At 54.7% G+C, this 14,795-nt stretch overlaps 1 protein-coding gene across 10 annotated transcripts in view; it reads left to right on the top strand.

Moving 5' to 3' along the window:
* NRXN2 (neurexin 2) overlaps positions 1 to 14,795 on the top strand; it is a 99,699-nt gene that overhangs the window by 23,629 nt on the left and 61,275 nt on the right. For 4 of the 10 annotated variants that reach the window (XM_060019162.1, XM_060019167.1, XM_060019164.1 and 1 more), the window contains 2 exons: positions 258 to 559; positions 8,589 to 8,612. In XM_060019162.1, coding sequence (XP_059875145.1) covers positions 258 to 559; positions 8,589 to 8,612 — 326 coding nt within the window. Of the gene's footprint in view, positions 1 to 257; positions 560 to 8,588; positions 8,634 to 14,795 lie in introns of those variants that run through there. The other 6 variants (XM_060019163.1, XM_060019160.1, XM_069540966.1 and 3 more) reach the window with 5 other exon arrangements.

Raw genomic sequence — 14,795 nt, 5'->3', positions numbered from 1 at the left:
TGTCAGTGTGAGAGCCACTTAGCAGCCTCCTGCTTTGGAGGCAGACGTGGGGGAAGCTGACTTCTGACATCAAAGACGGCAGGGTCCAGAGAGGAGGGTGGACAGCACGGGGAGGGGAGAGAGCCTAAAGCTTGCAGTTGGGATCGAGGGGCTCCCGGTGCCCAGGACCTGCGCCTGGGTGGCTGGAGGGGAAGAGGGAGGGTCTGGAGTGCCCTGCCCCACTCAGCCCTCTCCTGTTTCCCCACCGCGGCGTCCAGGCAAGGAGGAGTTTGTGGCGACCTTCAAAGGCAATGAATTCTTCTGCTATGACCTGTCACACAACCCGATCCAGAGCAGCACGGACGAGATCACGCTGGCCTTCCGCACCCTGCAGCGCAACGGGCTGATGCTGCACACGGGCAAGTCGGCCGACTATGTCAACCTGTCCCTCAAATCTGGGGCCGTCTGGCTTGTCATCAACCTGGGCTCGGGAGCCTTTGAGGCCCTTGTGGAACCCGTCAACGGCAAGTTCAACGACAACGCCTGGCACGACGTCCGGGTCACTCGAAACCTGCGCCAGGTAGGGGGAGCAAGAAGGCCAGGGGCCAGCTGTATCTGGGACAGTACGGGAGTGGGGAGAGCGGGCTGCCTGGGGTGTGGGGCGAGGCTTCAGGGCCAGCAGCAAGGCGTGGTTCTGAAGAAGGTTTAGGCCGCGGGTGGGCTGGGAGGGTCCAGGAGCGCAGCCTGCAGTGTGCAGGCTTCAAGGACCAGGATGCTGCGCTGGGGAGGAGGCTGCCTCGGGGCCAGAGCCCGAGGGAAGAGGAAGGGCCAGGCTCCGATTGGTGCCAGGGGCCGGGTTCAAGGGTTGGGGCTGAGGAATCAGGTCATCTGGCAGGAGGGCGACTGGGGGGCTGGGAGGAATGAGATAGAACCTGAACTGGCGGGGCCCTTGGGGGCTACGGGATGGGGAGACTCTGGCCAGACTCTGGTTGAGTCGGTGTACCATTAGGGCAGGAAGCCTGGGCCATGTGGGGTGGGGTGGGGTGTGGCCTACCCTTAGGCGGGGCCTTTCTAGGGCAGAGGCAGGCCTGGGCTCAGAGCAAGGTCGGGGAAGCAGGCGTGAGAGGGGAACGGACTGGCGAGGTGCTTGGTCCTGCCTCTCGTCCGGGCAGTACCCTCTCTCTCCTGTCCCTTCCTGTCCCTCCAAAGGGGTGCAGGTTCTCCCATGGGTCGGTGGCTGTCTTTCCGTGGCTTCCAGGCCAGCCCATATGGGAGCTCGAGGAGACTCTTGGGGCAGCCCCTGCAGGCAGGACAGTGTCCTCAGCGTCCCCTCAGCTCCATCTCCCAGACTCCCCCCCACCCTGGGGGCTGATGCTTCTGGGCATCGGCGCTGTCCTCTCAGTGCAGTGGCCTCTTCGCCTCTCACAAGGCACAGGGTGGCTATGGCAGGCGAAGCATTCCCTCTGGCTGGGCTTCTGCTTGACAGCAGCCTCCACAGCTTGTTTCCAGCCCTGAGAAGTTCCCGCCTCAAGCAGAGTCCAAGCCAGACCCTTCTTCCAAAGCAGGAGAAGCCGCTGTGCATCCTCAGTGGCTCCTGGATCCACCTTCTGACTCCGTGCCCTGATCGCTTGGCACCTGAGGCCCAAGTGCCCAGACTCTTGCTGGTCCTTCTCTCCGGGTCCACCAGTTTCTGTAGCTGGTGGCAGGGACACTTTTCCAGCTCCACCCCCAGCAAGCTCAGTGCAACCAGGAACACGGAGCCTCTGTGCCTGGGAGGTGCTGTCTCGGCTGGTTTGTAGCCCTTCTCTTACTAGGTATCTGCTCTGTATCTCCTGGTTCTAGCTGAGCTTCCTGGTGGCTGAACTTCCGATGTCTCTCCTCTTCACCGTCTTTGTCACCTGCCCTCTCCTCCTCCCCTTCTTCCCCCTGAAAGGCTCATAGTGGGCGGGAGTGGGATTCCGGCTGACCTCACACTGTTCTTACCTGCGCTTCTTCAACCCACTGAGTGACGATCTAATGGGGAGTCCCCCTCCTCTGGTGCCTTCCCCTTGCTGTAGGGACACCGTGACTAATCCGCCTGCTCTTTCCGAGCCGCTGCTCCCTGCTGCAGTCGGGCTCCCACCCAGGCACCTGCTCTCAGTGCGCCCTGAGCTCTGAAGAGCGGCACTCCTCCTCAGGGTGGTGCCCCCTTCATGTCGCATCATCCCCTGACCCTGCCGGAGGGCTGTCTTGTGTTGTCACCACCGTCTGAGCAAACCTGAGTATTTGCGCTGTTTGTCATACTTTCAGGCTCCACCCACATTTACTGCAGGGGTGGGCGGAGTTGCCTTCTTGCTGATGTTCCCTCCCCAGGCCCAGTGCTGTCACCTGGTGCTGCCTTTGGCAACACGCTACAAGCCCAGAGTCCCTATCCACGTGTCCTTTGGCCAATGTATTGTCCATCTATACTGGATACCGAGGGAAAAAAGACATGGGCCCCGCCCTCCCAGCCCTTCGGCTCTTGAGGACACAGGATAAGTCTGTTAAAAGTGAACAGAGCAAAGCCACACAAGGGCCACCTGAGTGGCAGGAATCTTAAACGTTCTAGGAACTCGAGAGACCTAGAGAGGAGGGAGAGGTCTGTGACCAGGGAAGGCGGGAACGCCATACGGAGGGGGTGAGGCCTGGCCTCAGCAGTACTGAGTGTGGACAGGGCCCCATAGTAGCCTCGTCCTGGGGCTCACAGAGTCCTGGGTCTGAGCTGGTAACTGGTGACCACGTCCCCCTGGCCTGCTGTCCCGGATGGGTCAGAGCAGAGTCAGGTCATGACCTGAACATAAGCCTTCGGGGCCACAGAGGGTGTCTGCTTCAAGACTTGGATTGAGAGGTCTCCTTAGAAAGGGTTTCTGGAGAGATTTATTTGACTCCAGTCCACATCCGTAAATATGAGCTGCAGCCCGTTTTTGGTCATTGTGACCATCAGGGGGATGGAATGGCAGCCCTAAGGCTGTGCTCTGGATTCATTGCCCTCGCTCGGGGCCTAGCCTGTGACCAAGTCCATCCTCACCAGGCCTTTTGAGTGCCTGTCTTTCAGGGCTTCTAATAATTTATTGGGTCCTGCTGTCCCTAGAGCAGTGGTTCTCAACCGAGGGCGGAGTGCCCCCCAGGAGACACTTGGCAATGTCTGGAAGCATTTTGGGTGTCACAACTCGGGGAGGGTGCTACTAGAATGTAGTGGGTAGAGGCCAAGATGCTGCTAAACATCCCACAATGCACAGGGCAGCCCCACAGCAAAGAATTATCTGGCTCCAAATGTCAGTAGTGCGACGAAGGGGAGAAACCCTGTGCAGACACGTTTATACAGGGGCCACGTGGTGTCCTGGGGTTGGAAAGATCCTTTTATGATCTTAGGAGTGACGTTGGGTTGGGAGTGGCCAGGAGCAAAGACGGGGGTGGGGGGCTGAGGTAAGAAATGACATCTGCTTCTGCCTTTAGGGTAGATGGCTGGGATCTGAGGACACTGGGATCCACATTGTTTTCCCCAAGTGATTAGAACAGCTGGGGAGACTGCCTCCTGGGGAGAGCCTGCCCCAGGGCAAGCACTGAGGGGTCTCCCTTCCTCTTGGTCCTGCAGCTTTGGGAGACTGGAAGGAGGCATTTCATCCCCTCCCCTGAACCAGATAGTGGTCCCCGGAATTATCCAGAGACTCCTAGAACATTGCAGTCAGGACCAGAGGACACCTGACTCAGACCACACCCCGGTCTCGCCCTCCTCTCCCTCTGAGCCCAGCCCTGAGGACCCTGTGCCCGGTGGTGTCTCTTGGGGGATCTTTGCAGGAATAATTCCATCTGAGGATTCCCTGAGGCCTATTTTTAATCCTGGGCCCACCCTCCTCCCACACCCAGTATGCCTCCCCCCACCATGCAAGCCGAGTGCCAACCCATTTCATCACTAGCCAGCATGAACTCTGGAAGACAAGCTGGCTTCCAAAATACCATGTGGAGCTTCCACCCGCTCAGCTCCCATGAGGCCGTTCCTCAGTGGGGAGATTTTCGGGAGCCCCCCTGGGCCCCAAGGAGGGACATCCCCCAAGGATGGGGCCTGGCAGGCACTTGGGACTTCCTCCCCTTCCGGCCTGGGCTGCCCTGTCTCTCCGGCCTGTCACACGCCCCATCTTAGGGCCTAACTGTGGTGCTGTACACACCCTGTCCATACTGGCTTCCCGAGCTGCCCACCTCATTCCCACAGAGCTCCCACCGTTCACCCTCCTTTCTGCCGGGTGAAACCCTAGAGCTGGGGTTTGAGTCGGATAGACTGGGTTCAAATCCCAGTCTGCCACTAGTTGGAGTGACTTGAGGCAAGTAATGTAACCTCTCTGTGCAAAGTGAGAGGGGCCTTTGAGGACTAACTGAGGTGGTGGCCTGTGCCTGGCACCGTGTGAGCGGCGGAGGGCTTGCTGCCGTCATTATTGTTAGTTGTGGGGTTTTTTTTTTTCCAATCCTTCAGGCCCAGCTGAACCGCCACCTTTTTGTAAGGTCTTCCTTGATCCTCCGGGTCCCCTGGCCAGTCTCCCTCTTTGCTGTGTCCTGGCCCTATCATCACACTCCGTCTGCATGGTCAATGATTTGTGTTCACCTCTTTTCTCTATTTCTGCATGGTAAGCTCCTTGAGGGCTTAATACCAGCAACTACTGAGTGTTTTTATTTGTTTTTCTAGTGGTTTTGCTGGTTCCTTTGGGCTCTTTCTTGAAGCCAGTTGGTGAGGTTTTGGACATGAGGATCCAGCAGATCTATTTCATACGAGCCCAGAAATATCTCTTGTCCTCTGGGAAAAGTTCCACCTCACGTTACTCTCCCGCCCCCTCAGAGTCTCCTCAGGACCTGTCCCTTTCTTACAGCATTGTTGAGATTGCACCCTCACATCTCTCCTCCTCCGGAACCCCCAAGTTCAAGGGTCTCTTTTCTCTTTTGAATCTCACCTAACTTTTCTAACAATCCTGTGTAGTGGGAGATACTCCTATTTCACCAGCGAGGTTGAAGAGCTGGCCCAAGGCTGTCCCGCAGGAAGTGGGAGGATGGGAGTCTGACTCCATTTTCCTGCCTCCCGGGAGGGCCTGGCTGTCGGCCTTGGTGCGCACTGCTAAGGTGCCTGTCGTTCGTCTTGTGGTACCGCCATTCTTGGGTGTTCCGAAATCTTGAAACATCTAAATGTTCTGCTTGTCTTTTGGAAAAATGGGCCCCTCTTATCTCTGAATCCTCTTTTCTTTGTCCTGAGCGTCTCTTGCTCAAGCTCCACAGAGATTGCCTTCACTCAGACTGTTGTGATTTGTGCGTATAATCCCCTTCTTGGCTTTCTTGAAGGGCTGGAGCTATGCCGATAGATCAAGGTGAAGATGGGGTAGAGCTTTGTCAAAGGCCCTTGGCCATGGTAAGTTACACTTGCTACAATGACTGACTTCTTCATGCCCTCCTCACTCATCATGCACTGTCATCCTTGTGCTCGTGGGCTCCAGGAGCCCTCTAGCTGTTTCTGTGGGTGGGGCAAAGCTTTCCTTGCTCATTTGTTAGTCTGAAGCCTCCGCCCTCCCGATCCCGACATTCGACATTCGGAAAGGCGCGGGCTGCTGCATCACAGGTGCCAGGATGGGTTCCAGTGGAGGCTCCACTCTAGTATTTGGCCACAATTGCCCCCTCGGGCATGATCACCATGGACCGGGTTCTGGATCTGAAATACCTAGGTCTAGAGGGGCCCCGTCTCGCCCACCACAACCTCGCTATTTATCAGAGGAAGCCCGGATCTCCTGACACATCAGTGGAAGGCCCTCTCAATCTTGTTTCTTTCTTTCTTATTTTTTAATTTGGCTGTGCTGCACGGCTTGTGGGATCTTAGTTCCCTGACCAGGGATTGAACCCGTGCCTTCGGCAGTGAAAGCGTGGAGTCCTAACCACTGGACCACCAGGGAATTCCCTCAATCTTGTTTCTCTTTTTTTTTCTTTTTACTTATTTATTATTTTTGGCTGTGTTGGGTCTTCGTTTCTGTGCAAGGGCTTTCTCTAGTTGCGGCGAGTGGGGGCCGCTCTTCATCGCGGTGCGCGGGCCTCTCACTGTTGCAGCCTCTCTTGTTAAGGAGCACAGGCTCCAGACACTCAGGCTCAGTAGTTGTTGCTCACAGGTCTAGTTGCTCCGCGGCATGTGGGATCTTCCGGGACCAGGGCTCGAACCCGTGTCCCCTGCATTGGCAGGCAGATTCTCAACCACTGTGCCACCAGGGAAGCCCTCAATCTTGTTTCTTAATTTGCTCTTGTACTTGTTAAAAAATTGAAGTTGTCCATGAAAGTCGAAAACTATTTTTTCCTTGTTTTAGTCTCCACAACCAGTTCTAATTAAAAAAGAGTAGTAGCTGGATTTTTACCTCGAATACCTTTTTTCCCCTATCTTGTTTGACTAGTGCAGTGATACCAGAGCACTTGTACCTTTTTTTGTGCCATGGGTTTAGCTGCCCTGAAGCTAATGGTCTTGTCCTGACTAGTTGGCCTCTTCATTTCCCAACGGTCCTACTGGCTGATAGGACCAATCCTTGTACCACGTGTTATCCCCTGTTCCAGCCTCTGCATCTGCAGTTAGACTCTTGTCTTCCTGCTATGTAAACTGTTTCTGCATCACTAATAATTAATATTGGTTATTTAGCACTTCTTCTAGCTGCTTAATATTGAATTCTGTTATTTTTAATGATACAAGGCCCTTATTAATTGTCTTACTGAATTAGTCCTGTGCCCACTGGTTATAATAACTCTCTAACTAATGGATCTGTCTCTAGAAGACCTCTCCTTCTCACAGTCACACTCTCGGGCGCACAGTTTAGTATTTGATGGACATGAAGCAGTAGTGTCCCAATATCTCTGATACACTAAGTGAAGCTGCCTCAGCCCCTTTGCCATCTCCTCCTCAAAGCGTAATTTTGAAGGTGGTTCTTTGACCATGAGGAGAGGAAATGAACATAAAGCCACATGGGGGCGGGGCCTCCAGAGTCTGGGGTAGAAGAAGCTGGCTGATAGTTTACAGAGGAGTAAGGGATTTTAGAGGGAGGTGGGCCTCTCTGTTCCTTTTTATGGTGTGGTATGTGGGGGGGAGTGAATTTTTGCTGCTGGCTGTGGGGAGCGGAGGCGCGGGGGTCTGTGGGTGTGTGTGGAAGGAGGCTGGGCTGCTGGGAAAGCCTGACCAATTCCAGGGACTTATAGGAGTGGTGGTGGTGAGGGGGTACTTCATTCTGGGAGGAACAGCTGCCCAGAGGAGCATAAGAGAATAGGCATGGGGTGACTGAAGAACTGGGGGAAATTTGGGGGTAATATGGGCTCTGAAAGGTCAGTTTAGGCAGGAAGGAGGAGTCAGTTCTCTGTGGGAGGGCGGAGGGGAGGGAGGAGGTTTTGGGATGATTAGCTCTGATGTGAGAGTGAGCTTTCTGCCAGCTCATGGAGGGCAAATTTCCTTTTCCCTGTTCTGGTGGTGACTTACTCTCTCTTCCTTTCTCAAGGAACAGAAATGGGAAGAAAAAATCCCAACCCTCCCCCCACCCCTCTGCCAAAAACAGAGCTGCCCCTGCCCCCACCATGACTCCCTGGATCTATTTGCTATCCTCCATCCCCAGGAAAAGCAGACACCCATATCCCCTCCTATGCTCCCTGGGAACACCTTCTCCTTGCCTCCAAATGAAATTGCCTCTCATTTGAGCCAGTCCTGGGATTATCTGGGGGCCTTGGCCACTCTTCTCCCAGTCTGACAGCCAGCTGGCCCATCACCAACCAGTTAACCCATTAACTCGACATGGTCACTGGTCAGCCAGTTGGCCAGTACCAACTTGCTCTTTAGCCAGTTCTCTGGAAAGCCATCTGGTTGACCAGTTAGCCAACAAACCCATCCGTCCATTCCCTGAGTCAATAGCCCATCCCTTTCTCACACCCTGTTCCCCTCCCTCCCTTCCCCTCAACTCCCTAACATTTCAGCCCATAGGACTTACTAATACTGCATAATTGGGTCTGCTTCTTAACCGCCTGCCTTCCCTCTCTCACCTTCTGTTGGAAAACCCCGTTGCCAACTCTGTGTGTGTGACTAACACGCTTATAACCTGGGGGACCAAGGGATGGGCAGGGACAGGTGGGGCAAGGTATGCGTGAAAATCCGAACTAACCTTTCTGTCTCATCGCGGAATGTGGCCATCTTTAAGTCTTTGCTTTCCTGGTCCAGTTCTTTTGTTGTTTTCTTCTCTACTAACCAAGGTCTTTAACTGTTCCCCTTCTCTGCAGCCGGCTCTTCCCGGAGGGGATGATGGCGGGGAGAGGAATCCAGAGGAGGGTTGGGGGGGAGGGGATTGGGAGAAGGGATTTAATTTTTGTGTGTGTTTTATTTCTCCCTCCCATTATAATTTAATTTTCTTTAAACAAAATACTTCAGCTGAGCTTAAGGTGGGAGGGTCTGAACAACCAAACATATACGGATATATATTTTTCCTCCTTCCTTGAGTTTCACAGTTGGTCATTTTCTTTTTCTTTTCTTTTCGTTCTGTTCTTTTGTTGTTGTCTTTGTTGTTTTCTTTGACCCCACCCCACCCCCTTCCCCCATATCTCCGGTGAAGCACGCAGGCATTGGACACGCTATGGTAAACAAACTGCATTATCTGGTAGATATCACTCTAATTGTCTTACCGTTTGGTTTGCCGTGGGTTTTTTTAACTGTTCGATTCTGCCTCTTTCGTTTCCTTTCCCCGTTTGGTTTTGGTTGTTTTGCTCTTCCTATTGTTTTCTGCGTCCTGGACAATCTTTAGATTTTGCTTCTCTCTTTTAGTTTCCCTCTTTCCCTTTTCTTTCTTTCTTTCTTTCTTTTTTTTTTTTTTTTTGGTTCAAACTCAAATCCAAAAGCAAATGGAAATCGAGGAATTTGGTCTGTCCCTGCCCTAACCCCCCACTGCTGAATTCAGATTCCTGGCCAGAGAGACCTGGGGCAGTCCCCATGTTCATCGGCTCTGGTTAGACCAGCCCCGATGCCAGGCTGCTTACTTTATTGCTTTATTTTCCTTTTCTCCCCTGCCCTGCCCCTTGTTTCTTTTCTTTGATTTAGCTTCTTTCTTGATCTCCTGAAAATCCATGGAAAACACCATCCCATGACATGCTACGCTCTGCTGACTGTCAGCTCCCGGACAGGCCCCTTGAGTTGGGGGAGGGGGCTGGGGGTGAGGCCTCCAGTGGCAGCCAGCTCCACAGGCTGCAGCGAGGGAGGTGGCCTTGGGGGATGCAGAGCCATCTGGGGCCGGTCCAGAGCTCCTTCAAATCACCATTCATACCAGTTTAGGAGCTGCCCCATGCTGGCTGCCAGGGAAGAAGCGGCATCCCCTCCCTCACTTCTCAGTCTTGAGGGGTCCTGGTTCCGTCTCCCCCGACATCTTGCATGGCATGAATGGTCTTTTCCCCCCACCAGGGACAGTGTCCAGTTCCCCCACCACTCTGCTGCTCTGACTAACACTGTGTCTCACACTGTCTTCCTTCCTTCCCTTCCATCTCCTGTCCCCTGTCTGCCCCCTGCCTGTCCCGCATGGCCTCTGACTGGGGTTGGTTCCCTTCCCTGTTGAGGGGGTGAGAGGAGGAGGCCCAGCTGGGGTGAAGTCGGGGTACTTGTTGCCAAGCTCCTCTGTTTGGGTTGGGCTCAGTCCCGGTGAGTGTTGGTGTGGGTGTCTGTGTAGACACAGCTGGTGTGTGTTGGTGTGTGGGTGCGACTGTGTGTAAATGTTGGTGTGACATTTAGGGGGCGTTAGTGGGAGACTGTACTGTGTGTTTGTGATTCTCTGCTGGTGATTCTACAAGTGTAAACGCCGGTGCGAGCCGGGGGCTGCGTGACTGTGTGCTTCTGAGCTGGTGAGGGCTCTTAGGGGGTGGGCTGTGGGGACAGGGAGGGCAGGAGCAGGGGAGGAGCTGAGGGCGGCCCTTTGCTCCTCGCCTCCCCTTGGAGCGTATGCCTGCAGGCCCTGCTGTGCGCCATCCCCCGGGATTCCCTCCTGCCTGCCCGGTCCTGGCTCTGCGGCAGCAGGCAGTTAGTCATCGCCTATTAATAATGCAGAGTGACTGAGCACCAGGCTGGGGACCCTGCAGTTGGACGTGTCTGCTCCCACGGGGCCCACGCTGCTTGGGGCAGCTGCCTGGCCTTCCCAGCCTCCCAGGTCTGCGTAGCTGCCTGGCTGCAGAGGAGGGAAGCATGAGAGCCGAGGCTTCCTGTCTGAGTGGCTCCCCCACCTCCCCAGGAGGATGTACCTCTGAGGCCACATCTGGCCTGTCCTGATACTCTTGCAGGTCTGTGTTTCCCTGCACCCACAGACCTGTGGTGGTCCCGTCCTTTGCCCTGTCCTGAGCTAGTGCCCGTGGCCACGGCCAGCCTAGCCCTCCCCAGTCCAAGACCTCATTTGGCCACTCTGTCGTCCCAGTGTTTAGGTGGAGCCATGTGGTGGTCCCAGCACGGCTCCTCCACGGGCCTTGTTCTCCAGCTGCTGCTGCTAGGAGTTCACTGCTGTCCACACCTCAGGCCAGGCCACTGAGTACCTGTTAGGAGCTGGGCATTTAGAACTCTTTCTTTACAGAGCTTCACTAGACAGCTGAACTGTGACTTCAGGGACAGAAGGGAGGCAAGATAAAGCCAACCCCTGGGGATACCATCTGAGAATCAGGGCCCTACAGACCTCCCCTTCCTTCTAGTCTCAGTTCAGTTAAAAACTGTGTGAACTGGGGCTAAAGCTGTTTTCTCAGCTACCAAATGAGCTGCTGATATACCTGCATTGCCTATGTCATGGGGTCAGTGTGAAGATCAGGAAGGGGAATGGAAGTGAAAGCGTGTGTATTCTGTAAAGGGAATTATAATTTTATTAAGCTTTATGAGATGTTAACTGATGATCTCCGTGTTTCCAGAGCAGGGAAGTTTTGTAAAGAAGCAATTCCCTTCTCATAGCAAACCCTGGAGAATACAGCATATCTGGCCCCATTGGAGATCCTATTACCGTCCTTGCTTGGGAATCAGTCCCAAAATAACTACATGAAACCCCAGAATGCCCCAGGAATCGGGCCTGGGGAGGATGGAATGACTTGGTTAAGTTGGTCAAGAAGCAAACAACCCTGTCTGGTTTCAGACCTTGCCAGGAAAGTCCCTGTGAATTTCTAAGTCTCCAAAGTCCACGCTTTCTAGCATGAGCATCACTGCTTGACAACCAGAGCTGGTGCCCATGGGTGGCCTGAGTTGCCTCATAAACCCTCAGATACCTGTTCCAGGGATCAGCACTTTCAGCCAAGAATGGAGTCAGACAACCGGGCACCCAAAGAGACAGGGTTCAACCTGCTCTGATTCCCGGGCATTCCTCGGCTGGACTCTGGTTGGTTTTGTATTTATTTTTACTAACTTCTTTATATGGACTCTTTTTGTTATTTGAGTATTCCTCCTTGGGGGAGAGGGTGGATCCGGATCAAAAAGGCCAACCAGTGGAGAGGTTTGGGTCAGGTGTGGTCAGGCTGAAAGAAGTGTTCTCTGCTCGTGACACTGGAGGCTTTGCTTCTTCTAAATAGCTCTCATCTTTTGACTATCATTTAAACTCGATGAATGCCTAGATTGCAGGCAGCAGGCAGAGATTATTCCCAGTTAACAGATGGGGAAACTGAGGCCCAAGAAGGCCTGGGGTCATATAGCAAGTAGTGGAAGAGTTCAGTGGTTTCACTTTATTGATCTCATTTGATCCTCATAGTAAGCCTGGGAGAAGCAGGAGTGATGGAAGTTGTTAAACCCCTTTTACAGATGAGAGTCAGAGATGTAAAGTGAGATTGTTCTGGAAGATGGTAAAAGCCACAGGAGAACTCAGGATTTGTGACATGAAGTTTCTGTTCCCAAACTTTATTAAATCCAGTCATCAGGATTCACCGTGGGGCTATCACTGCTGGTTAGGTCATCTTCCTGGTGTGTCTTTCCAACCTGTTTCTCTCTGCAGCTTCTCCCCACCCCAAGCAGATGGCTAAACTCAAACATGTAACAGGGCTGCACACGCTCCCTCGGCTGTCCTCCGTCCTCATGCCCTCATGCTCCCACGTCCACAGTCCTAAGGGCAGGCCAGGACCTTCTTCCTAGACTAGTTGTCCTTACCCGTCTTTGGCTCAGGAACCTTCTGAGAATTTGGTGGCAGCAGTGGACTCTCGCAGGAGAAAGAAGCCCATTGAAGCCGTTTGCATACAATGCCAAGGGGTGTCATGACTCCCCAAAGCCCATCTAGCCTACCTACAGGTTAAAAACAGTCTTATTCTCCCCCAAATAATCCCCCTCCCAGGAAGGTCAGCAACCCTGTGATGGTAGCAGGGAGCTGGGAAAGGCTCTGGATGATGTCAGAGGGGTATTTTCCTCTTTCATAGCCTTTCCTCCAGGTGTGCGGTGGGCATGGAATGCCCGAGTGGATTTGTGGCCAAGACCTGGTTTCACGTCCTAGCAGCCTGCCTAAGGGGGAGAGGAGCAGAGCAGAGCAGAGCAGAAGAGAGGTGGGGCCAGTAGGGAGGGTTAAGAGCCCACCCAGGTCATAGGCTGCCCCCTGCAGCCACCTCTAGCCACCCGCCCCGTGCCCGGGGAACAGCGGGGGTTGGGCGCTGGGCTCCTGAGTCTCCTGGCTCCTTCCCCTCATCCCTGGCTGGCCGTGGCTCTTCCAGGGCAGAGCTGTGGCTCGTTCCTCTTGTCCTACTCAGCCCCACTCAGGGCCCAGCCTGTCTGTGTTGCGTGGATTGGTGTGGGTTGGGTGCAGGGTACCTGCTGTGTCTTGGGGTGCTAGCCGTGGTTCTGATGACAAAAAAGGATTCTGCTTGGAAATGAGCCTGTCAAGACTCCCTCCCACTGCCTTCAGTAAGACGTGGTGTGTGAGCAGGCGTGTCTGGGGTCGGCGATCAGTGATCAGTGGTGAATGGGTGGTGGGAATGAGTGTCTGGGTCACCCTCTGGGGAGGAAGGTCTGAGTCTAATGTCCCATCCCTTTCTTTCTCAATCTGTACATGTCTCTGTTCTAGTGGTGGCTCCTCTCCCTTCCTCCGTTGAAAGGAAGCTTCTCCTTCCTGCACCCCTACAGCTCTTTCGCCTCCATCTCGGCTCTTCCCAATGCCCCCCGGTCCCGCATGCCTTCCCACCTGTGGCTGCCTTTCTCTCGCCTGTCCTGATGGGCCAGGCCCCCCACCCTGGCCCTCTAACCTGCACGCGTCCTAGCTGTGGTGGCTGTTCTGTGTCGCATGCCCCCGCTCTGCCCTCTTCCCCTGCCGTCCCCACCCCTTCCAGAAGCTGCGCGGGGGGGTTGGGGGGCAGGGGCATCATGAACCCCTGGGGTGGAGGGGGACCGGGGGAATTATTCCCCTGTTTCCTGCTTTTACTAACGAACCTGCCATTTTTGTGTCTGGACTTTGATTTGTCTGAGGGAACAGTTGGGTTTTACTAATCTCAGTCATCTCCCTCCTTGCCTTCCCCAGAGACCTTCCTCCATTCCCCCGACCCTTGGCTTCCTTTCTACCCAGTGCCCGTCTCCCCCTTTCTCTCTCTTCTTCCCCCACCCCCAGGCTGACCACCCCCCCTTCCTCTGTGCACCCTGTGTTACCCTGCCTCCTGCTACCCTCTCCCCACCCCCTGGGCCGGGGTGGCTCTAAAATAGGGACAGATACAAAAGGGATTAAGTCAGCCCTTTCCCAATAGGGGCACCACGTGGTGGTGATTTGCGTAAAGCCATGGCGGGCAAGGTCAGATCTGTGCCCAGTCTGGAGGGGAGTTGAGGAGGGTCCCCCCCAAGTCAGGTCCTTCTAACTCTGAGGGCGAAGGCAGGTGAGCTGGCTGAATGGACTGGCGGAAGAGGGCCCATAGGGTGAGGAAGATGCCGGTAGCTGGTGCCCTGGCCTCTGGGGCTGGGGAGGGAAGACACCTGAGTGGCTCAGGCTGCTGGTAGGCCGACGTATATATAGAGCGAGGAAGAGCCTCTTCTGGGGGAGCTTTGGGGCTGGGAGGGCCCTCCTCATGCACAGGAGCAGGGTCATCCCATCAGAGCAGTCTTGGAGGACTGAGATTCTGTCCACCAAAGGCCCCCGAGGCGCTGGGTTCATAGATGGGACACAGGCAAGTGAGAGCCAAGTGTGGCCCTGGGTCACAAGGTGACTTGACATTCATTTTAATGATGGAGACGTGTCCCCTGGACTGTGCTGGGATTAGTAGGGTTACAAGGACACATCAGGCCAGGGGCCTGGCCTTCAGGAGCTGACTCTCTAGCTGGGGTGACCAGACACAGGCTCAGGAACTAATAGTGGCCCAATTCCTGGTCTCTCAGTGCAGCCCCGGGAGTGGAGACGGAGGGCAGTATGGAGGCCCCTTCCCCCTGCCTCCCTGTCTTACCCCCATCTCTGTGTCCCAGCCCCCTTCTGCCCTTTCTCCAGCCCCCTTCTGCCTGTTCTAATCTTGTCTGCATGTTTTTGTGACTAATACTTTGACCCTTCCCTTTTCCACCCAGATCTCCACTTCCTAGCCTCGGGTAGGGTGGAGGGAAGAAGAAATAAACAATAATGACGAACCCTCCCCTCAAAACAAGACTCAAAAGCTTCAAAGTGCCCGCTTCCACAAAGACGCCCCCTTACCTCTGTCCTTGAACCTAGTCCCCCCAGCACAAGATTTGATGGCTCCCAGGAGGGGGCCCCTTCGGCCCCTCCCCTCTCACTGTGAGGCTCCAGCCCAGCATGAGGGGGACTCGAGGGGCCTGTGAGGGACGTTCCCCTTGGCCCCATTCTGCCCATGTCCCTTAGGTGTTCCTAACACCC

Source organism: Delphinus delphis, chromosome 8 (assembly GCF_949987515.2).
Source record: "Delphinus delphis chromosome 8, mDelDel1.2, whole genome shotgun sequence".
Lineage (NCBI taxonomy): Eukaryota > Metazoa > Chordata > Mammalia > Artiodactyla > Delphinidae > Delphinus > Delphinus delphis.
The sequence above is the reverse complement of the archived record's forward strand: the minus strand, read 5'-3'. Positions and strand labels throughout refer to the sequence as shown.